Genomic DNA, 25,125 nt, shown 5'->3' with positions numbered 1-25,125 from the left:
CAATCCATAGACTACCAGTGAACAAAGTCTGGAACCAACAGGACCCTGAACAGCTTCTACCCCTAAGCCATAAGACTGCTAAACAAGACTTCTGATTTGTTAATCAAATGGCTACCCGGACTATCTGCATTGACCCTTTTTTGCACTAACTCTCTTGCATCGACTTTGCACACACTGGACTCTAACCAAAACACTCACACATACCTACAACATCCCAACACTACATAATCCCACACATCTATTCTGTTGCCAGGTCACTTAGATATGTACATATAGATCTGGGCTAACTCAATAACCTCGTACCGCTGCACATCGACTCGGTACTGGGACTCCCTGTATATAGCCATGTTACTACCTTATACACATCTGCCATCTCTTTATATAAGCTCATGTCTGTGTCCCAAATGGCACCCAACTCCCTTTATAGTGCACTACTTTTGACCAGGGCCCTTGTGAAATCAGGTCAACAACAAAAAAGTGCACTATATAGGGAATAGGCTGCTATTTGGGATATAGCTTGTGTCTGGGAGGTGCTGGCTGTTTGTCTCTCTCCAGCCAGGATCCCTCGCAGCGTATCAACCGACCACAGAAGCATAGAGCCAGACCTAACAGCCACTAACACTTAGCCTGCTGACACCCCGTAGAGGAGGGAGAACAACGACGTCTAAAGGAACAGCCTAGAAGCAGAGGTCTGGGATTAAATACTGGGGGTTTGGGTAGACATGAACAGGAAACGCAGAGAGAAAAACCTTCTTTTAAATGGCAGGAATACAGGGCTAGTGGACTGCCTGGCCATTAGAGTCTGAAGGAATAGGACAAACAGGGTTCAAAAGAGTTGGCCATCTTACTTTTGTCACTCACCTCGCAGCAGGGGTTATGATCTAAAGGAATAGGAGGCTAGAACGTTGCAGGGTTTTGGCCTAAAAGGGTTTGGGTCTGTATCACACATAAGGATCAATGACTTGTCCATCTTTCCAAGCAATTGTTTTTTTTTTGGGGGGGGGAGACAAATTCACCTTAGTATTATTGTGAGGAAGATGGCTCAAAACAAAGTATTGTAAGGACATTGCCTTTCACTCGAGACTATATAATGAGTCACATCAGCTGAACTTCGGATCAGTAGGGTCTGTACTCTGTACAATCTAAAATGAGTAAATCCTCTTGGTATCCAGCCTTCAACTCCAGCGTTATTTTAGGATCAGTAGAAAGTCAAAAAGGTTGTTTCAGACAGAGTTTGTGGCACTCCAGTCTCCTTTTCACCTCATTTAACACCTGATTTACTGAACAACAAAAAAAAGGCACAGCTCAATAGGTGGTGCAGGTATGTCATGACGTCGCACAAGTGGGTGGGGGCTTTCCTCGTTTCTTGTCCATTGCTCTCTATTGTTCCTAAAGCAAAAAGGAGAGGCCGATGACCTCACATTTCCATCACACCAAGTCCTTGAATGCCCTATTCCAAAGTTACTAGTAAAATATATATTATACACAAAAAAAAAAAAAAAAAAAAGGTTTTACCCTTTAGTGTGTGTACTTTGCTGAATTTATACTTGGCCAATCGCTTTTAAACAGTAAAAGTTCAAAAATCGCTAGAGGATGTCTTTAATCGAAGACCTGACTGACTCATTGATCCAGCATGGTGGTGGTGATAAAGCTCATGAAACATGGCATCACTCCAATTTACAGTGAAGTTGGCCTGAATGGACCACTCTGCTCTATGGGCCTTGGTCAAAAGTAGTGCACAATATAGGGAATAAGGACCCATTTGGAACACAAAGCCTATTTTCCACCAAGGGTACAGACACCAGGAAAGATGGTGGAAGAAAACTCACTAGCTCTCATCCTTCTATCATTCTAGCCACTCAGGTTCAGTCATTGATTATCTATTCAATTTATGGGTCTTTATTGGCATGGGAAACATGTCTACATTACCAAAGCAAGTGAAATATGATTATATATTTTTTTGAACTACAGTAATCATGATACTCAAAAGTTCCAAAAGAAATACATTTTAAAATGTCATGGCTATATACAGTGTTGCAATGTTGTGCAAATAGTTAAAGTACAAAAGGGAAAATAAATAAGAATAAATATGGGTTGTATTTACAATGGTGTTTCTCCTTCACTGGTTGCCCTTTTCTTCTGGCAACAGATCACAAATCTTGCTGCTGCGATGGCACACTGGTATTTCACCCAGTAGATACGGGAGTTTGTCAAAATTGGATTTGTCTTTGAATTCTTTGTGGGTCTGTGTGTAATCTGAGGGAAATGTGACTAATACGGTCATACATTTGGCAGGAGGTTAGGAAGTGCAGCTCAGTTTCCACCTCATTTTGTGGGCAGTGTGCACATAGCCTGTTGTCTCTTGAGAGCCAGGTCTGCCGTTCTCAATAGCAAGGCTATCCTCACTGAGTCTGTACATAGTCAAAGCTTTCTTAAGTTTCTGTTTAGGGCCATATAGAATTCTAGTTTGCTCAGTTTTTTTGGTAAATTCTTTCCAATGTGTAAAGTAATTATCTTTTTGTTTTCTCATGATTTAGTTGGGTCTAATTGTGTTGCTGTCCTGTGGCTCTGTAAGGTCTGCTTGTGTTTGTGAACTGAGCCCCAGGACAAGCTTGCTAAGGGCTCTTCTCCAGGTTCATCTCTCTGTAGGTGATGGCTTTGTTATGGAAGGTTTGGGAATCGCTTCCTTTTAGGTGGTTATTGAACTGAACGGCTCTTTTCTGGATTTTGATAATTACCGGGTATCGGCCTTATTCTGCTCTGCATTATTTGGTGTTTTACACTGAGGATATTTTTGCAGTACTCTGCATGCAGAGTCTCAATTTGGTGTTTGTCCCATTTTGTGAATTCTTGGTTGATGAGCGGACCCCAGACCTCACAACCATAAAGGGCAATGGGTTCTATAACTGATTCAAGTATCTTTAGCCAGATCCTAATTGGTATGTCGAATTTTATGTTCCTTTTGATGGCATAGAAGGCCCTTCTTGCCTTGTTTCTGAGATCGTTCACAGCTTTGTGGAAGTTACCTGTAGCGCTGATGTTTAGGCCGAGGTATGTATAGTTTGTGTGCTCCAGGGCAATAGTGTCTAGATGGAATTTGTATTCGTGGACCTGGCAACTGGACCTGTTTCGGAACACCATTATTTTTGTCTTACTGAGATTTACTGTCAGGGCCCAGGTCTGGCAGAATCTGTGCAGAATATCTAGGTGCTGCTGTAGGCCCTCCTTGGTTGGGGACAGACACACCAGATCATCAGCAAACAGTAGACATTTGACCTCAGATTCTAGTAGGGTGAGGCTGGGTGCTGCAGACTGTTCTAGTGCCCTCGCCAATTCGTTGATATATATTTTGAAGAGGGTGGGACTTGACATGCATCCCTGTCTCAACCCACGGCCCTGTGGGAAGAAATGTGGGGGTTTTTGCCAATTTTAACTGCACACTTGTTTGTCTACATGGATTTTATAATAATGTCAAATGTTTCTCCCCCCCCCCCCCCAACACTACTTCCCATCAGTTTGTATAGCAGACTCTCGCCAAATTGAGTTGAAGGCTTTTTTGACATCAACAAAGCATGAGAAGACTGCCTTTGTTTTTTTTGTTTTTTTTTGTCAATTAGGGTGTGCAGGGTGAATACGTGGTCTGTTGTACAGTTATTTGGTAAAAAGCCAATTTGACATTTGCTCAGTACCTTGTTTTCACTGAGATAATGTAGGAGTCTGCTGTTACGGACAACGCAAAGGATTTTCCAAAGGTTGCTGTATAACCTGTCCTTTATTTCTTTCACTGTCCTACCCCTCTAACTCTGCTCCTTCCATCCACCCTCTCCAGCTCTCCTTCCATCCACCCTCTTCATTCCATCTCTCCTTCCATCCATCCACCCTTTCTTCATTCCATCTCTCCATCCATCCTCTCCGTCCATCCTCATTCCATATTTTTCCATCCTCCCCCTCCATTCCATCTCTCCTTCCATCCATCCACCCCCCCTCTTTTCATCCACCCCCCCTCTTTTCATCCACCCCCCCTCTTTTCATCCACCCCCCCTCTTTTCATCGACCCCCCCCCTTTTCATCCACCCCCCTCTTCATGCCATCTCTCCTTCTATCCACCCCTCCTCATTCCATCTTTCTGGATTGTCTGATATCAGCCTAGATAACACACAGTGATGGGGCTGCTCTGGATGGGAAGGAGAGAATGTTAGGATCTATTCCATTATTTCAGTGGGGGAAATAGAGGCTTGGAAGGGGTTCACACGGTGGCCAGGAACACAGCCACGCGATAGCAAACAAACATCATTACAAGAAAATACACTGCTGATGCTTCTAGCACACACTAGACCAGGGGTTCCACACACACACACGACAAGGGTTTCCCAAACCCACCAATTGAGGTGCCTTGAGTCGCGACCCACCATAAGGGTTGAGTGGCGAAGAACTTTTCACAGACCAAACAATAGGTACGCATCTTGGTAGTAGACAAAACTTTCTGCAGTTTCAAAGTTAATCTCCTGCAATTCCACACATCCTGCCATGGAGCTGAAGGAAAATGTTTTTTTGTCGAAGCGAATTTCCTGCATTTTCTACACGGCTAATGTTGTGTTATTTTGCTTAAACATGTTTGAAGCTGGTGTACAAAACCTAAAAGTAAAAGATGCACACACGGAAAAAAATTGATGGGAACCATAGATTCAGTGCACAGAACAGATCTGCTTCTTAAACTTACTTTCAATAAGAATGACGGATCTATAACAAACATTTCTATGTGAATTTGGTCAGGTCACCCCCCCCCCCCCCCAAAAAAAAACGTACATACAGCAGCTTTAAAATCTACGGCAAGACATGACAATGGCTATCTAGATAATCAAGAAGAACGTCAAAATATTGTACAATCCAGCTGTGCTAAGCTCTTAGAGACTTGCCCAGAAAGACTCACAGCTGTCGTCACTGCCGAAGGGGATTCAAACACATATTTACTCAGGGGGTTGAATACTTAACTAATCAGGATAGTATTTTTTTTTTTTTTAACACAAAATGTTAGAATTGTGACTACATTCTGAAGGCACTGTATAAAAAGGGCTTCATTGTCAAAAACCCAAGTTATCCCTGTAAGACGTGATCAGGGCCAGTCTGCCTGCCGAGTTCATTAGGATTAGTGGGGAAAAAAATTACAGTAAAAAAATATGAGTTCAAGAGGCCGTAATAGTAAGCCCCAGGACAGTAACACCAGGATGTATTTCTTTTGTTGTATTTCACCTTAATTTAACCAGGTCGGCCAGTTGAGAACAAGTTCTCATTTACAACTACGACCTGGCCAAGATAAAGCAAAGCAGTGCGACAAAAACAGAGTTACACATGGAATAAACAAACGTAGAGTCAATAACACAATAGAAAAATATGTATACAGTGTGTGCAAACGAAGTAAGGAGGTAAGGCAAAAAAAATAGGCCATAGTGGCGAAGTAATTACAAATTAGCAATTTACACTGGAGTGATAGAGTGATAGATGTGCAGATGATGTGCAAGTAGAAATACTGGTGTGCAAAAGAGCAGAAAAACAAAAACAAATATGGGGATGAGGTAGGTTGGAACTGTCTATGTACAGGTGCAGTGATCTGAGAGAGCTGCTCTGACAGCTGGTGCTTAAAGCTAGTGAGGGAGATATGAGTCTCCAGCTACAGTGATTTTTGCAATTCATTCCAGTCATTGGCAGCAGGGAACTGGAAGGAAAGGCAGCCAAAGGAGGAATTGGCTTTGGGGATGACCAGTGAAATATACCTACTGGAGTGCGTGCTACGTGATAGACTGCATCCAATTTGCTGAGTAGAGTGTTGGAGGCTATTTTGTAAATTACATCGCCGAAGTCAAGGATCGGCAGGATAGTCAGTTTTACGAGGGTATGTTTGGCAGCATGAGCGAAGGAGGCTTTGTTGTGAAATAGGAAGCCGATTTAACTTTGGATTGGTGATGCTTAATGTGAGTCTGGAAGGAGAGTTTACAGTCTAGCCAGACACCTAGGTATTTATAGATGTCCACATATATATTCCAAGTCAGAACCGTCCAGAGTAGTGATGCTAGTCGGGCGGGTGCGGGCAGTGATCGGTTGAATAGCATGCATTTAGTTTTACGAGCATTTAAGAGCAGTTGGAGGCCACGGAAGGAGAGTTGTATGGCGTTGAAGCTCGTTTGGAAACAGTGTCCAAATGGCCAAAAGTATACAGAATGGTGTCGTCTGCGTAGAGGTGGATCAGAGAATCACCAGCAGCAAGAGCGACATCATTGATGTATACAGAGAAAAGAGTCGGCCCGAGAATTGAACCCTGTGGCACACCCATAGAGACTGCCAGAGGTCCGGACAACAGGCCCTCCGATTTCACTCACTAAACTCTATCAGAGAAGTAGTTGGTGAACCAGGCGAGGCAGTCATTAGAGAAACCAAGGCTGTTGAGTCTGCCGACAAGAATGTGGTGATTGACAGAGTCGAAAGCCTTGGCCAGGTCGATGAAGACGGCTGCACAGTACTGTCTTTTATCGATGGCGGTTATGATATCATTTAGGACCTTGAGCGTGACTGAGGTGCACCTGTGACCAGCTCGGAAACCAGATTGCATAGCGGAGAAGGTACGGTGGGATTCGAAATGATCGGTGATCCGTTTGTTCACTTCGCTTTCAAATACTTCAGAAAAGGCAGGGCAGGATGGATATAGGTCTGTAGCAGTTTGGGTCTAGAGTGTCTCCCCCTTCGAAGAGGGGATGACCGCGGCAGCTTTCCAATCTTTGGGAATCTCAGACGATACGAAAGAGAGGTTGAACAGGCTAGTAAATAGGGGTTGCGCAACAATAGCGGCAGATCATTTTAGGAAGAGAGGGTCCAGATTGTCTAGCCCAAAATAGTGCACTACATAGGGAATAGTGAGCCATGAGGGAGGCTGAAAGAGAGCCCTAAAGGGCCCTGGTCAAAAGTAGTGCAGTACAGAGGGAATAGAGAGAGAAGTAACAGTATATCTCTTTAAACCCAAGGAGACCTTGCATCTCCAGACACCTACAGAAGAAAAACAGATCTCTTCTCTGTCCCACTCTACACTAGTCTGATTCCCCCTTAGCTTGGAACAGTTCTTGTGCCCATAGAACGAAATGACACGTGCAGGATGTACCCTAATGCTGGAAGGCCACTGCTATAGAGGATAGACTAACGTGTGTTCTAAATGACACCCTATTCCCTACTACAGTCCAGAGACCTAGCCACCGTTATAGAGGATGGTTAATGCCACATGATTCACCAAGGACCACTCAGTGTTTTAATTCATGCTTTTAAAGTGCTATCCTCTGGGATCCAATGCACGTTGTTGGATTCTAATTTACCCAAATATAATTATATTTCATTCACCAAATAGGGCTATAAGTTTGAGGAGGGTAAGCAGGACTGAATTGGAAAGCTGTCTCGCTCCTCACATCTGCACCAGGTTGAGTGTGTCACACACACACACACACACACACACACACACACACACACACACACACACACACACACACACAGAGCCTGCTTGGCTGTGGGGCTCAGTGGGGCTGTGAGATGATAATTCAGCACATTACTGACTGAGGGAACCAACCAGCACGTGACGACACAGGGAGAGTCTAAGCTACCCTTTTCTCTATTGTGCCAGAGCCCAACGGGATTCTGGTCAATAAACACGGTGCCATTTGGAAGGCAGTCCACTGCTTTGTGCATCACACCATACTAGGCCGTCACGGTCAATAAGAACATTGTTAATTGACTCACCTGGATAAAATAACATTTACATTTTAGTCATTTAGCAGAAGCTCTTATCCAGAGCGACTTACAGTAGTGAATGCATACATTTCTTCCGTACTGGTCCCCCGTGGGAAACGAACCCACAACCCTGGCGTTGCGAACACCATGCTCTACCAACTGAGCCACAGGGAAGGTTAAATGGGCTACAGCATAGGGCCATTTCACAGCACAGAGAGATGAGCACCATGTTACACAGCACCGTGAAATACTGATGCCAAAAAGGTGAACCGAGTTCAAATGTACACGCTTACTAATATAAACAAACGTGTGTGTGTAATTCAATGCAAAGCTTTCACTCACACACACACACGATACGATGAGCTGAACATTTCTTAGCCGGTATAATTACCACGGCAAGGTGGAAACCATATTTAATCTACCTGCCAGCTCAGCCAATCAATAAGGCTAGAGTTCAACAGGGAGAGATCAAGGAGCAGGTCTGGTGGAAGGAAGTCTGACAGCCTGTTAGTGACAGCTCCCTGGTTTATAATGGTGGCCGTGAAATAGACAAAGCGTCGGGATGAAAAAATCTTTCCCATGACACATTGCGTGTGCTATAAATTTGATTTAATTACGCATTTAGATGAGATTAAAACTAGATCACATTTGGTTTTGCATTACCCCCGGGATTAACCCGTCACTCGCTGACGTATGCCAAGGCTTCCACAGGCAAAATAAACAGAGTAACGAAGATTTTTTTTTAAATTCAGATATTTCACCATCTCTGCATTTGTAGTGTTTCAGCTACAGCCCTCCAGACCTCTCGACTTTGGATTTAAAATCTACACCTCCATCATAACAGAAGAATTTGGGATTTGTTTACTACGTGATTCCACGTGTTATTTCATACTATTGATGTCTTCACTATTATTCCACAACCTAACCCTTGAATGAGTAGGTTTATCCAAACTTGACTGGTACTGTACATATATCAACACAGCACAGCCACACAGAATGGGATGCAGCCACCCACAGCCACACAGAATGGGATGCAGCCACCCACAGCCACACAGAATGAGAATATAGAGAGCTACAGACTTTCAAAAAAGAACAGTTTTATTCTGGTTAACTGGACACACGTCCTAAACTGAAAATCAGTCAGATGAGATGAGAGGGATGAAAGAGTGAAGAGGGTATGATAGGGTAGTGAGAGGACAAGGGAGTGGGCGGAAGCTAGAGGGAGGACAAGGGAGTGGGCGGAAGCTAGAGGGAGGACAAGGGAGTGGGCGGAAGCTAGAGGGAGGACAAGGGAGTGGGCGGAAGCTAGAGCGAGGACAAGGGAGTGGGCGGAAGCTAGAGCGAGGACAAGGGAGTGGGCGGAAGCTAGAGGGAGGACAAGGGAGTGGGCGGAAGCTAGAGGGAGGACAAGGGAGTGGGCGGAAGCTAGAGGGAGGACAAGGGAGTGGGCGGAAGCTAGAGGGAGGACAAGGGAGTGGGCGGAAGCTAGAGGGAGGACAAGGGAGTGGGCGGAAGCTAGAGCGAGGACAAGGGAGTGGGCGGAAGCTAGAGCGAGGACAAGGGAGTGGGCGGAAGCTAGAGGGAGGACAAGGGAGTGGGCGGAAGCTAGAGGGAGGACAAGGGAGTGGGCGGAAGCTAGAGGGAGGACAAGGGAGTGGGCGGAAGCTAGAGGGAGGACAAGGGAGTGGGCGGAAGCTAGAGGGAGGACAAGGGAGTGGGCGGAAGCTAGAGGGAGGACAAGGGAGTGGGCGGAAGCTAGAGGGAGGACAAGGGAGTGGGCGGAAGCTAGAGGGAGGACAAGGGAGTGGGCGGAAGCTAGAGGGAGGACAAGGGAGTGGGCGGAAGCTAGTGGGAGGACAAGGGAGTGGGCGGAAGCTAGTGAGAGGACAAGGGAGTGGGCGGAAGCTAGAGCGAGGACAAGGGAGTGGGCGGAAGCTAGAGGGAGGACAAGGGAGTGGGCGGAAGCTAGAGGGAGGACAAGGGAGTGGGCGGAAGCTAGAGCGAGGACAAGGGAGTGGGCGGAAGCTAGAGAGAGGACAAGGGAGTGGGCGGAAGCTAGAGGGAGGACAAGGGAGTGGGCGGAAGCTAGAGGGAGGACAAGGGAGTGGGCGAAAGCTAGAGGGAGGACAAGGGAGTGGGCGGAAGCTAGAGGGAGGACAAGGGAGTGGGCGGAAGCTAGAGGGAGGACAAGGGAGTGGGCGGAAGCTAGAGAGAGGACAAGGGAGTGGGCGGAAGCTAGAGGGAGGACAAGGGAGTGGGCGGAAGCTAGAGGGAGGACAAGGGAGTGGGCGGAAGCTAGAGGGAGGACAAGGGAGTGGGCAGAAGCTAGAGGGAGGACAAGGGAGTGGGCAGAAGCTAGAGGGAGGACAAGGGAGTGGGCGGAAGCTAGAGGGAGGACAAGGGAGTGGGCGGAAGCTAGAGGGAGGACAAGGGAGTGGGCGGAAGCTAGAGGGAGGACAAGGGAGTGGGCGGAAGCTAGAGGGAGGACAAGGGAGTGGGCGGAAGCTAGAGGGAGGACAAGGGAGTGGGCGGAAGCTAGAGGGAGGACAAGGGAGTGGGCGGAAGCTAGAGGGAGGACAAGGGAGTGGGCGGAAGCTAGAGGGAGGACAAGGGAGTGGGCGGAAGCTAGAGGGAGGACAAGGGAGTGGGCGGAAGCTAAAGGGAGGACAAGGGAGTGGGCGGAAGCTAGAGGGAGGACAAGGGAGTGGGCGGAAGCTAGTGAGAGGACAAGGGAGTGGGCGGAAGCTAGAGCGAGGACAAGGGAGTGGGCGGAAGCTAGAGGGAGGACAAGGGAGTGGGCGGAAGCTAGAGGGAGGACAAGGGAGTGGGCGGAAGCTAGAGGGAGGACAAGGGAGTGGGCGGAAGCTAGAGGGAGGACAAGGGAGTGGGCGGAAGCTAGAGGGAGGACAAGGGAGTGGGCGGAAGCTAGAGGGAGGACAAGGGAGTGGGCGGAAGCGAGAGGGAGGACAAGGGAGTGGGCGGAAGCTAGAGGGAGGACAAGGGAGTGGGCGGAAGCTAGAGGGAGGACAAGGGAGTGGGCGGAAGCTAGAGGGAGGACAAGGGAGTGGGCGGAAGCTAGAGGGAGGACAAGGGAGTGGGCGGAAGCTAGAGGGAGGACAAGGGAGTGGGCGGAAGCTAGAGGGAGGACAAGGGAGTGGGCGGAAGCTAGTGGGAGGACAAGGGAGTGGGCGGAAGCTAGTGGGAGGACAAGGGAGTGGGCGGAAGCTAGAGGGAGGACAAGGGAGTGGGCGGAAGCTAGAGGGAGGACAAGGGAGTGGGCGGAAGCGAGTGGGAGGACAAGGGAGTGGGCGGAAGCTAGAGGGAGGACAAGGGAGTGGGCGGAAGCTAGAGGGAGGACAAGGGAGTGGGCGGAAGCTAGAGGGAGGACAAGGGAGTGGGCGGAAGCTAGAGGGAGGACAAGGGAGTGGGCGGAAGCTAGAGGGAGGACAAGGGAGTGGGTGGAAGCTAGAGGGAGCTACAGACTTTCAAAAAAGAGCAGTTTTATTCTGGTTACCTGGACACACGTCCTAAACTGAAAATCAGTCAGATGAGATGGAAGAGGGATGAAAGAGTGGGGTAGAAAGAGGGACAGAGGGTATGAAGGGTAGTGGGAGGACAAGGGAGTGGGTGGAAGCTAGAGGGATAGAGAAGAGCGAGGGAGGGACACGAGGGACAGAGGGAAAGAGGGAGAGAGAGAAATAAATAGTTGATAGAAGTCCATCAAGCCAGCCAGCGATGACTAACTCAAGCCCCATGCTGTAATAGCAGCTTGTCTGTCTGTCTCTCCTAGCAGGCTAGCCCTCTCTCTCTTCCCCTCTGCACAATCTTTTCCACAATCAAGTTCGTTGCCATGGTACCGGGGGGCGCAAGGTGGACACATGTCCCCGCTCGTCCTTGTCGGCTTCCTCTCTCTATCAGACCAGCTGAGCAGCCAATCCCCTGTCAGAGCTGGTCTCCATCGCCATAGTGACAGCCTCAGAGTTCTAAAGATCTGTGTTCCTCAGACAGACAGAGGCGGAGGAAAGGACCAGTGAAGGGGAAAGTTGTTTTGAAAAAGGAGCATGTTGCATTGAATTGGATGACTATGGCCCTGAAATAATGTGGCAGAGGCCTGAGTTGCTGCCAAAGCAAGACAGTGACGTAGGGAGACTGGGCCATAGCTAGACAGGAAAAGGACATGTCTGTAGAGAGAAGGAATGTAGACAAGACACTTTTAGGTGACATATGGTTCGGCATCAAATATTCATTCTGGATACAAGTACAATAAATACTAATCTGAGCAACACCACAGAACAGGTTATTGCCGCTGTCCAATCAGATTAGCATTTATGTCCCAAACGGCGCCCCATCCCCCCCAGACTCCAAACGGCGCCCCCCCCAGACTCCAAACGGCGCCTCATCCCTTTCCCTGACTCCAAACGGCGCCCCCCCAGAGTCCAAACGGCGCCCCCCCCAGAGTCCAAACGGCGCGCCCCCCCCCCCCCCAGAGTCCAAACGCCCCCCCACAGGAATAGTAATGTAAGATGAACAGGGAGAAGGAGATGAAATGAAAGGCTGGAAGACGGATACGAAGAGGGGAACCTCCCTGGTGAGAGATGGTCACTAAGCGATAGGCTTCACTAGCGTGGGGCTAAGGCCGGTCCCTGCTGCCATTACACACACAAGGACCGTTCAGGAGCACCACTTCAAAAGTAATCCGTAGCCATCACACGTCGCACAGCTCACATTGATTCAATCATTCAAGCCTCATGAAAGGTAATATCTATGGAGCCCATTGACCTAAGTCTTCATTCTTCAGGTACAATCATCTACCTACTTTATCCATCATACGGTATATTTCTGTTTTAATATGCACCAGCACTGGGGTGGGTTACAGGAGGCCCAGTGACAGTAGTAACCAGCACTGGGGTGGGTTACAGGGTGCCAAGTAACCAGCACTGAGGTGGGTTACAGGAGGCCCAGTGACAGTAGTAACCAGCACTGGGGTGGGTTACAGGGTGCCAAGTAACCAGCACTGAGGTGGGTTACAGGAGGCCAAGTAACCAGCACTGGGGTGGGTTACAGGAGGCCAAGTAACCAGCACTGGGGTGGGTTACAGGAGGCCCAGTGACAGTAGTAACCAGCACTGGGGTGGGTTACAGGGTGCCAAGTAACCAGCACTGGGGTGGGTTACAGGAGGCCAGCACTGAGGTGGGTTACAGGAGGCCAGCACTGGGGTGGGTTACAGGAGGCCAAGTAACCAGCACTGAGGTGGGTTACAGGAGGCCAGCACTGGGGTGGGTTACAGGAGGCCAAGTAACCAGCACTGGGGTGGGTTACAGGAGGCCAGCACTGGGGTGGGTTACAGGAGGCCAAGTAACCAGCACTGGGGTGGGTTACAGGAGGCCAGCACTGGGGTGGGTTACAGGAGGCCAGCACTGGGGTGGGTTACAGGAGGCCCAGCACTGGGGTGGGTTACAGGAGGCCAGCACTGGGGTGGGTTACAGGAGGCCAGCACTGGGGTGGGTTACAGGAGGCCAGCACTGGGGTGGGTTACAGGAGGGCTCTAGTTGCTTCATTATTCAGCCTTCATCTATATTTCTCACTGTTGCTATGAATACTGAACAAAAATAAACACAACATGTAGTGTTTGGCCCATGTTTCATGAACTGAAATAAAAATCCTAGAAACTATGGTATGGGCAGGTATAAACTACAGACAACGAACACAATTGCATTTTATCGATAGCAATTTGAAGCAATTTGAATGCACAGAGATACCGTGACGAGATCGTGAGACCCATCGTCGTACCATTCATCTGCCACCATCACATCATGTTTCATGATAATGCAGGGCCCCATGTCCCAAGGATCTGTCCAAAATTCCCAGAAGCTGAAAATGTCCCAGTTCTTCCATTGCTTGCATACTCAGACATGTCATTGAGCATGTTTGGGATGCTCTGGATCGGAGTACACAACAGCATGTTCCAGATCGCGCCTATAACCCAGCAACTTCACACAACCATTGAAGAGTAGGACAACATTCCACAGGCCACAACCAACTCTGTGTGAAGGAGATGCCGCGCTGCATGAAGCGGTCACACCAGATACTGACTTTTTATCCACGCCCTTAATAACAGATGCATATCGGTATTCCCAGTCATGTGAAATCCAATGATTAGGGCCTAATTCATTGTTATAAATTGACTGATTTCCTTAAATAAACTAACAAGTAAAATCTTTTACATCGTTGCCTTTATATTTTTTGTGCAGTGTAGCTTATCAACTGAATGGCAGTCCATTAAATCCATAGGATGATCTATTGACAGTAGCTTAGCTAGGACTAAGGAACAGGAGGCGTGGGAAGACTGTGGCAAACTGGCTGTGGATGCAGAGCCAGACCCCGTGGGAGGACAGTGGCTTACTGTGGCTGTGGATGCAGAGCCAGACCCCGTGGGAGGACAGTGGCTAACTGTGGCTGTGGATGCAGAGCCAGACCCCGTGGGAGGACAGTACCTTACTGTGGCTGTGGATGCAGAGCCAGACCCCGTGGGAGGACAGTGGCTAACTGTGGCTGTGGATGCAGAGCCAGACCCCGTGGGAGGACAGTACCTTACTGTGGCTGTGGATGCAGAGCCAGACCCCGTGGGAGGACAGTACCTTACTGTGGCTGTGGATGCAGAGCCAGACCCAGGACTGAGTGATGTAGACTCCAGCCAAACATTAGGCTAGACAACACAGTGACATCAGCAAGCATAAAGGCTACTATAGAAACCGTCGACGTGTCCAAGACATGATAGTCAGGTTGGAGCAGTGTGAGGGGCCGACACTCGTCATCCAATGCCATTTGTAACAGCGAAAGGAGGACCATAATGCAAGGCCCATTTGTAACCAGGAATTTCTCTGTCATTATAATAACCCTTGGGCGGGTCGCCTAAGTCCAAACAATTGAAAATACATTTTCTGGATGAAAACAGATAAAGTAGAAAAGATGAGACCGACGGTGCAGTCAGGAAGTATTCAGACCTCTTGACTTGTTCCGTAACAGCCTTATTCTAAAATGGATTAAATGGTGTTTTTTTCCCCCCCTCATCAATCTACATTCCTTAATGACAAAGCAGACACTTTAAGATCTCATTTACATAAGCATTCATACCTTTTACTCAACACTTTGTTGAAACACCTTTGGCAGCGATTACAGCCTTGAATCTTCTTGAGTATAACATTACAAGCTTGGCACACCTGTATTTGTGGAGTTTCTTCCATTCTTCTCTGCAGATCCTCTCAAGCTGTCAGGTTGGACGGGGAGCATCGCTGCACAGCTATTTTCAGGTCTCCAGAGATGTTCGATCAGGCTCAAGTCCGGCCTCTGGCTGGGCCACTCAAATACATTGAGACTTGTCCCGAAGCCACTCCTGCGTTGTCTTGGCTGTGTGCTTAGGGTCGTTGTCCTGTTGGAAGGTGAACCTTCGCCCCAGTCTGAGGTCCTGAGCGCTCTGGAGCAGGTTTTCATCAAGGATCTCTACTTTGCTCCGTTTATATTTACGTCGATCCTGACTCGTTTCCCAGGCCCTGCTGCTGAAAAACATCCCTGCAGCATGATGCTGCCATCACCATGCTTCACCGTAGGGATGGTGCCAGGTTTCTTCCAGACGTGACACTTGGCATTCAGGCCAAAGAGTTCAATCTTGGTTCCATCAGATCAGAGAGTCTTGTTTCTCATAGTCAGAGTCCTTTAGGTGCCAATTGGCAAACTCCCAGTGGGCTGTCATGTTCCTTTCACTGAGGAGTGGCTTCCGTCTGGACCCCCTTGACCAAAAACCTTCTCCCCGACTGCTTAGTTTGGCCGGGCGAACAGCACCAGAAGAGTCTTGACATTCCAAACTTCTTCCATTTAGGAATGGAGGCAAATATGTTATTGGGGACCTTCAATGCTGCAGAAATGTTTTGGTACCCTTCCCCAGATCTGTGCCTCGACACAATCCTGTCTCAGAGCTCTAGGGACAATTCCTTCGACCTCACGGCTTGGTTTTTGCTCTGACATGCACCGTCAACTGTGGGACCTTATATAGACAGGTGTGCGCTTTTCAAATATTGTCCATCAATTGAATTTACCACAGGTGGACTCCAATCAAGTTGTAGAAACTAAGGATGATCAATGGAAACAGGATGCACCTGAGCTCAATTTCGTGTCTCACAGCAATGGGTCTGAAAACTTATGTAAATAAGGTTTATTTTTATTTTATAAAATGTGCCAATATTAAAAATAAAAGTTTGCTTTGTCATTATGGGGTATTGTGTGTTGATTGATAAGTTGATCATTTTTTAAATCCATTTTAGAATAAGGCTGTAGTGTAAGAAAATGTGGACAAAAAGTCAAGGAATCTGAATATTTCCCGAATGCCGTGCATTATTTAAAACAAAAACCAAAATAAAAGCTTGACCGGAAGAATAAAACAATGAATTTAGCAGTATTCATTTAGTTATCATGCTAGAGCAAAATAACACTCCATTATCCATGGCAAAACGCATAGAATTGTAGAAAAATAGCTTAACTGCAAAACAAAATCTCAGCTCCACTGACAATTAGAGTTGCAGGAAATTTAAAAAATGCTAAACATGTCTAAAACAAAGATGATCTGACCGCGCGCTCATTGCCACGCCCACCACCTAAGCCCCTTTTTCATCAAGGAAAAATCCTGATAACGAGGGGGGGAACTGCGGTTCAGATGTTACAACGGCCCAAAACAAGAGCGCCAACAAACACCAGAAAAATAGAACAAGTTAGATAAGACATTACCGCAGCAATACAACCACTTTGGATTCACCTGGTCAGTCTGTGTCATGGAAATGAATGTTTAGTATAGTCCGTGAATATCAGTCGCCAGTGATTAAATTCGCTGGTTTTAGCTTGGTGAACCCTGCCTGCTGCTAGCTAGCTAACTTCACTGACAAACACAGGGATGGAATGTTAGCTACTGCCACTGATAATCATGTAGCTTGTCACGTATTTAAAGACAGTTTGACAACTTGCGGATGAAGCAACAAGTCCATAGTTCAGTATGTTTCCAAAGCACCAATCACTAGGTTGTAACATAGGGTCAGCAACAGGCTCCATACTGTACTGACTCGGGGCAGAGCAGGCTGTTTGCTGCTTCATTAAAGGTAAAATAAACTAAAATACCCTTACTACAGCGGCTAGCTAACTAGCTAGCATGCTTACAGTAGGAGAATTGCATTTAGTGTTGCAATAGCAGGTTGGTTAGCGTCTCATTTCATATGAAGTGACAGACTCAGGTTTAACTAGGAAGTTAATCATGTTTGGTGTACATGACCAAACTACAGAAATGCACTAAACTCCTCAGCGAGATGCAAAAATACACAACTAAAACGTTGAAATGTAAAACTTCAAAATGAATCATCTTTGACGTTCTCTCGGCTATGAAAAGCCAAATGACATTTACTCTACAACCACCGACGACTACCACCACCACTACTACACTCTGCTGGTTTTCTGTGAACGTTTGAACATCTTGAGGAACGATATGGCCTTAATGGCCAAGTACTCTTGTAATATCAACTGGAACAGTCAGAAGAGGACTGGACACCCCTCAGCCTGGTTCCTCTCTAGGTTTCTTCCTAGGTTCTGGCCTTTCTAGGGAGTTTTTTTCCTAGCCACCGTGCTTCTACATCTGCATTGCTTGCTGTTTGGGGTTTTAGGCTGGGTTTCTGTACAGCACTTTGAGACATCTGCTTATGTAAAAAAAGGGCTTTATAAATACATTTGATTGATTGATTTATTCTGACAATTTGTGACTTGTTGCTAGGTAACATGCTAACATTCATGGGAAGATGTCGCTGCCATGGGTGCCATTGGATGCCCACTCGATAACTGGACAACTACAGTTTGAGATTGTCTTGATTGACTCGTGAACGAGCATCGAGTGATCAAGTGCTCAAAGTCTGTCACGACAGCCAGTTCCTTGCTGGTGTGTAGCTACAGTAGCCAGCAGTTGCAGACTGCCAGACAACTTTCTACTTTTCATTATGGAAATACATTACCGTTCCACCTTTGCTAATCCTTTTAAAAATGCAGAGAGATCCTACCCTGATTACATGGGAATGTCAGACACTAGATTAGCAGAGACATATCCTACCCTGATTACATGGGAACATCAGACACTAGATTAGCAGAGACAGATCCTACCCTGATTACATGGGAATGTCAGACACTAGCTTAGCCGAGACAGATCCTACCCTGATTACATGGGAACAGACACTAGAGTAACATCACTCCTGAGGAGGCTAAAATAAAGCAGACTGGAGTTGAGGAGTGAACTTTTCTCCAGAAAGCAAACTGTTGAACTCAGAAATAGATTCTCTCTCTCTATCACCATCTATACAGAGAGACTCAACACAGTGACATAAATGTAGACAACGCTATACCGTACGTTATCATAATCAGTCGTAATTCTGCAGACAATCAACCCAACAGCATTCTAGAACCCATCCCTCCAGAACCCTTAGGACTGGCTGGTCATCTCTTCCTCAACTCTTCTACCCCCTAAAAACAGGAGGATGGCTCCACGCAAGCCAACATAAATCCACTAAACCATGTTGACTTCACAGAGACAATGTTTTCCCCCCTCTAAGCAATCACTAAGTAGACCCAATCCAGATTGATTACAAGGCTAGGACTAAAATTGTGTATTTATCTTTCTGGGAGAATAATGGGGTCTATTGAATGATTAATAGATTTCAGGAGGCCAATTATTGTGAGACTAAGAAATTCTTGTTCCCTAATCGCTTGATAAATGCTTCATGTTTATACAGGGGAAGAGGGGGGGGGAACTGGGGGAGGCGCCCCCGGGTTAGAGGGGGGGGGGGAGTGGGGGAGGCGCCCCCGGGTTAGGGGGGGGGGGGGGACTGGGGGAGGCGCCCCCGGGTTAGAGGGGGGGGGGGGGACTGGGGGAGGCGCCCCCGGGTTAGAGGGGGGGGGACTGGGGGAGGCGCCCCCGGGTTAGAGGGGGGGGGGGGGGGGGGGGGGACTGGGGGAGGCGCCCCCGGGTTAGAGGGGGGGGGGGGGGACGCGCCCCCGGGTTAGGGGGGGGGGACTGGGGGAGGCGCCCCCGGGTTAGGGGGGGGAGGACTGGGGGAGGCGACCCGGGTTAGAGGGGGGGGGGGGGGATTGGGGGAGGCGCCCCCGGGTTAGAGGGGGGGGGGGGACTGGGGGAGGCGCCCCCGGGTTAGGGGGGGGGGGGACTGGGGGAGGTGACCCGGGTTAGAGGGGGGGGGGGGGGGGATTGGGGGAGGTGACCCGGGTTAGGGGGGTGGGGGGGATTGGGGGAGGCGCCCCGGGTTAGGGGGGGGGGGGGGGGGGGACTGGGGGAGGCGCCCCCGGGTTAGAGGGGGGGGGGGACTGGGGGAGGCGCCCCCGGGTTAGGGGGGGGGGGGACTGGGGGAGGTGACCCGGGTTAGAGGGGGGGGGGGGGGATTGGGGGAGGCGCCCCCGGGTTAGAGGGGGGGACTGGGGGAGGCGCCCCCGGGTTAGAGGGGGGGGGGGACTGGGGGAGGCGCCCCCGGGTTAGGGGGGGGGACTGGGGGAGGCGCCCCCGGGTTAGAGGGGGGGGGGGGGACTGGGGGAGGCGCCCCCGGGTTAGGGGGGGGGGGGACTGGGGGAGGTGACCCGGGTTAGAGGGGGGGGGGGGGGGGGGGACTGGGGGAGGTGACCCGGGTTGGGGGGGGGGGGGGATTGGGGGAGGCGCCCCCGGGTTAGAGGGGGGGGGGGGGGACGACTGGGGGAGGCGCCCCCGGGTTAGGGGGGGGGGGGACTGGGGGAGGCGCCCCCGGGTTAGGGGGGGGGGGACTGGGGGAGGCGCCCCCGGGTTAGGGGGGGGGGGGACTGGGGGAGGTGACCCGGGTTAGAGGGGGGGGGGGGATTGGGGGAGGTGACCCGGGTTAGGGGGGGGACTGGGGGAGGTGACCCGGGTTAGAGGGGGGGGACTGGGGGAGGTGACCCGGGTTAAAGGGGGATTGGGGGCTTCCTGAGTGGTGTAGTGGTCTAAGGTACTGCATCACAGTGTTAGCTGTGCCACTAGAGATTCTGGGTTGGAGTCCAGGCTCTGTCGCAGCCGACCGTGACCCATGGGGCGGTGCACAATTGGCCCCGCGTCGTCGGTTAGGAGAGGGTTTGGCCGGCAGGGATGTCCTTGTCCCATCACGCACTAGCGACTCCTGTGCGGGGTTGGTTGGATTCGGAGGACGCACGGCTCTCGACCGTCGCCTCTCCAGAGTTCGTACAGGAGTTGCAGCGATGACAAGACTAACTACCACTTGGATACCATGAAATCGGGGAGATTGGGGCAGAGACCCAGGTTCAAACTCAGTCACACAGAGACATTGTTGAGCAAGATAACTACCTACCTGTCATGTCCATGAAGAGGAGAAGATATGGAGAGGTGAGAGGAGTCAGAACAGAGGGAGAGAAGAGAGGAGTCAGAACAGAGGGAGAGAAGAGAGGAGTCAGAACAGAGGGAGAGAAGAGAGGAGTCAGAACAGAGGGAGAGAAGAGAGGAGTCAGAACAGAGGGAGAGAAGAGAGGAGTCAGAACAGAGGGAGAGAAGAGAGGAGTCAGAACAGAGGGAGAGAAGAGAGGAGTCAGAACAGAGGGAGAGAAGAGAGGAGTCAGAACAGAGGGAGAGAAGAGAGGAGTCAGAACAGAGGGAGAGAAGAGAGGAGTCAGAACAGAGGGAGAGAAGAGAGGAGTCAGAACAGAGGGAGAGAAGAGAGGAGTCAGAACAGAGGGAGAGAAGAGAGGAGTCAGAACAGAGGGAGAGAAGAGAGGAGTCAGAACAGAGGGAGAGAAGAGAGGAGTCAGAACAGAGGGAGAGAAGAGAGGAGTCAGAACAGAGGGAGAGAAGAGAGGAGTCAGAACAGAGGGAGAGAAGAGAGGAGTCAGAACAGAGGGAGAGAAGAGAGGTGAGAGGAGTCAGAACAGAGGGAGAGAAGAGAGGTGAGAGGAGTCAGAACAGAGGGAGAGAAGAGAGGTGAGAGGAGTCAGAACAGAGGGAGAGAAGAGAGGTGAGAGGAGTCAGAACAGAGGGAGAGGTAAAATAGTGTAGAGGTGAAACAGTAACTGTTTGAACGTGATGAGACTTACATTGCCTCGATGAGAAAACTGTGTAGAGGACTAGAGCGGGATAGAGAAGATGGAGGGCAAGGTAGATGAGCCACCTACCTGTCCATAAGGTGGGTTAGTATCAGAAAGGGGAGAAAGAGACTAAGACACTTACATTGCCCATGTACTCAGACAGCAGGTCCTGCAGAGCCTGACGGACAGAGTTGCACTCGGCCACGATGCGCTCGCGCCGGTCATCACGGGTGCAGGACGAGTCGGCCATGAGGGCTGCACCACTGATGATGCTCTCCAAGCGCTCCTCCAGAGACGGGCGGAAACGCTCCTCGCTGAACGCCAGGGGGTCCACGATGATCTGCTTCTGTTGGCCGGAGGGAGTTAGAAAACAGAGGTCAGAGTGGTCACACATTAATACTCCCCAGCAGAGACACAGGTTCCATCCCCACATCAACACCTTTTTTCTCCCACTCTGATGTCTTCTCTGCCCAAAGAGCCCAAACACCCCCGCAAAAAAACAAACATTTTAATTAAAAGAAATATGGAAACAATAAATCAAAGTTCAAAGACGAGGGTCCATCCAATGATTTGTTTTAGCATGGGAGAGAGAACGAGATAAAGAGCAAGTGTGACAGACAGAACAGAAAAACACAGAGGGTAAAAGGCATTTAGTAACAAAAACAAACAAGCTCTAACTCTCCTTCTCAAATCAAATCTTTAAGTTGGTTACATACACATTCAGCAGATGTTATTGGTCACATATTCAGCAGATGTTATTGGTCACATATTCAGCAGATGTTATTGGTCACATATTCAGCAGATGTTATTGGTCACATATTCAGCAGATGTTATTGGTCACATATTCAGCAGATGTTATTGGTCACATATTCAGCAGATGTTATTGGTCACATATTCAGCAGATGTTATTGGTCACATATTCAGCAGATGTTATTGGTCACATATTCAGCAGATGTTATTGCGGGTGTAGTAAAATGCTCGTGTTCCAACAGGTCACAATAATACACACAAATCTGAAAGTTAAATAATGGAATTGAGAAATAAATAAATATTAGATTGAGCAAAGTCAGTGGCATTGACCAAAATACAGTAGTATACAATAGTAGTATACAATACAGTAGTATACATATGAGATAAGTAAAACAGTATGTAAACATTAAAGTGACTAGTATTCCATTACTAAAAGAGGCCGGTGATTTCATGTCTATGTATATATGGCAGCAGCCTCTAAGGTACAGGGTTACTTAACCGGGTGGATGCCAGCTAGTGATGGCCTTGAGATTGAAAAACAGCTTCTGTCTCTCGGTCCCAGCTTTGATGCACCTGTACTGACTTCGCCTCCTGGGAGGACAGGAAGTTTGCCCCCGGTGATGCGTTGGGCAGACCGCACCACCATCTGGAGAGCCCTGTGGCTGCCGTCAGTGCAGTAGCCAAACCAGGCAGTGATACAGCCCAACAAGATGCACTCAATTGTGCATCTGCAGAAATTTGTGATGGTTTTAGGTGCCAAGCCAAATTTCTTCAGCCTCCTGAGGTTGAAGAGGCGCTATTCCGCCGTCTTCACCACTGTGTGGGTGGACCATTTCAGATCAGTGATGTGGACGCCGAGGAACTTGAAGCTTTCCACCTTCTCCACTGCGTTCTTGCCGATGTGGATACGGGGGTGCTCCCTCTGCTGTTTCCTGAAGTCCACGATCAGCTCCTTTGGTTTGTTGACATAGGGTGAGAGAGGTTATTACCCTGGCAACCACACTCACAGGGCCCTCACCTCCTCCCTGTAGAATGTCTCATTGTTGGTAATCAGGCCTACTACTGTTGTGTAGTCTGCAAACTTGATTGAGTTGTAGGTGTGCCTGGCCACGCAGTCGTGGGTGAACAGGGAGTACAGGAAGAGGCTGAGCACGCTCCCTTGTGGGGCCCCATTTTGAGGATCAGCGAAGTGGAGGTGTTGTTTCCTACCTCCACCATCTGGGGGCAGGCCGTCAGAAAGTCCAGGGCCCAGTTGTACAGGGCTGGGTTCAGACCCATGGCTCCGAGCTTGATGAGCTTGGATGGTATTATGGTGTTGAATATTGAGCTATAGTTAATTTACAGCATTCTTTCATAAGTATTCCTCTTGTCCAGATGGGATAGGGCAGTGTGCAGTGTGATGGCGATTGCATCGTCTGTGAATCTATTGGGGCGGTAAGCAAATTGAAGTGGGTCTAGGGTGTTAGGTAAGGTGGAGGTGATATGATCCTTGGCTAGTCTCTCAAAGCACTTCATGATGACAGAAGTGAGTGCTATGTGGAGATTGTAATTTAGTTTGCTTTCTTGGGTACAGGAACAATGGTGGCCATCTTGAAGTATGTGGGGACAACAGACTGGGATATGGAGAGATTGAATATGTCCGTAAACACTCCAGCCAGCTGGTCTGTACATGCTCTGAGGACGCAGCTAGGGATGCCGTCTGGGCCGGCAGCCTTGCAAGGGTTAACACGCTTAAACGTCTTCAAGGACAGCCCACAGACCTTGGTAGCGGGCTGCGTCGGTGGCACTGTGTTATCCTCAAAGCGGGCGAAGGTGTTTAGCTTGTCCGGAAGCGAGACCGTGTCCGCGACGGGGCTGGTTTTCCTTTTGTAGTCAGTGATTGTCTGGAGACAAGGCCACATACGTTTCGTGTCTGAGCCATTCAACTGTGACTCCACTTTATCGCTGTATTGACATTTTGCCTGTTTGATTGCCTTGGAGGGAATAACTACACTGTTTGTATTCAGCCATATTCTCAGTCAACTTTCCATAGTTAAATGCGGTGGTTTGTGCTTTCAGTTTGGCAAACCCTAACCCTTTCAGCTGGCAGAGAGAGAAGAGAGTGGGTAGAGACCTCAAGGGAGAGAGAAACAGAGAGCGAGAAAGATGACAGGCAGGAGAGAACGTGATTTGACAGGATCCGACAGGCCTTCTGTTAAACCTGCAGGGAAGTCTGATGTCTAAACAGTCTATTTTTCAAAGCCCCCAGAGGCCTCCCAGATGGATACCTATAGTTATGAACAACACCCCAAATGACACACTATACCCTAGGTAGTGCACTCCTTTTGGACTAGGGCACACAGGGCTCTGGTCCAAAGTGGTGCTCTATATATAACCAGGGCAGCAGGTAGCCTCCAGGTTAGAGCGTTGGGCCAGTAAAAGGTCGCTGGTTTCAATACAGGATCCGATGAGATTAAAAATATGTCGCTTTGACCTTGAGCAAGGCACTTAACCCCAATTGCTACAGAAGGCGCTGGACAACTGTGACCCTGGCTATGGCCCCACTCTCCCTGCAAGTGTCTTGGGGGGGGGGGGGGGGGGGGGGGAAGAGAGTTGGGATATGTAAGAAACACATTTCCATTACACCAGGGGCTAAAACTAACTTTTTTTTGTATACCCCTTTGGAAGGTTAATGAAAAATCACATTTCTTTGGCCATAATTACACCGAAAACCCACAAAAGAAACAAGCCGATGACAATTATGTTATGTTTCTAAAACAGGAAATGTGTTACTAGGAAGCAGTATATTGCTCAATCTAAATGTATAGTCTGATCATCGTCCTCGAACCAAAATATCACGAGACAAAACAGCTGCCTCTTCAACGTTACCTTGGTAACAGAGGCACTTGGAGTCATCACTTGTGTTCCTGTGCTGCGCGAATCTCACTAGTAGAAGTTGATGTTTTCTTTGCTAGCAACGGAAGAAAGTCAAAACATCGAAAATAAACCCAAGTATGACTACCCGCAAAAGTGTCTGGTGAATTCGACGTTCTCATCCAACATCTACCCGGATTTGACAGGTGTAAAGTCTTGGCACACTTGTACGTAACAGGACAAATATAGGCATTCCCCAAATGTATTAGTATTATTTAAATAAACTGACTGGAGGTTCTACAGGAGAACGTTGTAGAACGTTCTCAAATTGGCTGCAAAGTCTTATAAAACTAGGAATTACAGAGGAGCTGCCTCAGACATCTTGAACACTGTTAATCTGCTGTGGCCATCCAATCAGCCTCAGGATATCAATGGGAACAAAGCCTCATTGATTTATCTCCCAATGAGGTTCTCTACAGCATCTTTCAAACTTCCTTTCTAATCTATGGATTTCACATGACTGGGAATACAGATATGCATCTGTTGGTCACAGATACACTGCAAGACCAAAAAGGTAAGCAGACACCTGATCTTTCAACATATCATTTGCATTAATATGGAGTTGCCCCC

At 48.8% G+C, this 25,125-nt stretch overlaps 1 protein-coding gene and 1 non-coding gene across 2 annotated transcripts in view; both read right to left on the bottom strand.

Annotated features, from left to right (window-relative positions):
• Positions 1-25,125, bottom strand: part of LOC106604127 (catenin (cadherin-associated protein), alpha 1) — a 246,912-nt gene that overhangs the window by 154,228 nt on the left and 67,559 nt on the right. Inside the window, exon 8 of the mRNA XM_082974984.1 lies at positions 21,035-21,238. Within this exon, the coding sequence (XP_082831110.1) occupies positions 21,035-21,238 (204 nt within the window). The remainder of the gene's footprint in view (positions 1-21,034; positions 21,239-25,125) is intronic.
• trnaa-cgc (transfer RNA alanine (anticodon CGC)) lies at positions 7,864-7,938 on the bottom strand. The gene has a single exon. It is a non-coding gene; the product is annotated as a tRNA-Ala (tRNA).

The sequence above is a fragment of the Salmo salar genome, chromosome 05 (genome assembly GCF_965601325.2).
Source record: "Salmo salar chromosome 05, fSalSal1, whole genome shotgun sequence".
Taxonomy (NCBI): Eukaryota; Metazoa; Chordata; class Actinopteri; order Salmoniformes; family Salmonidae; genus Salmo; species Salmo salar.
Note: the sequence above shows the minus strand (reverse complement) of the source record. Positions and strands in the feature narration are given on the sequence as shown.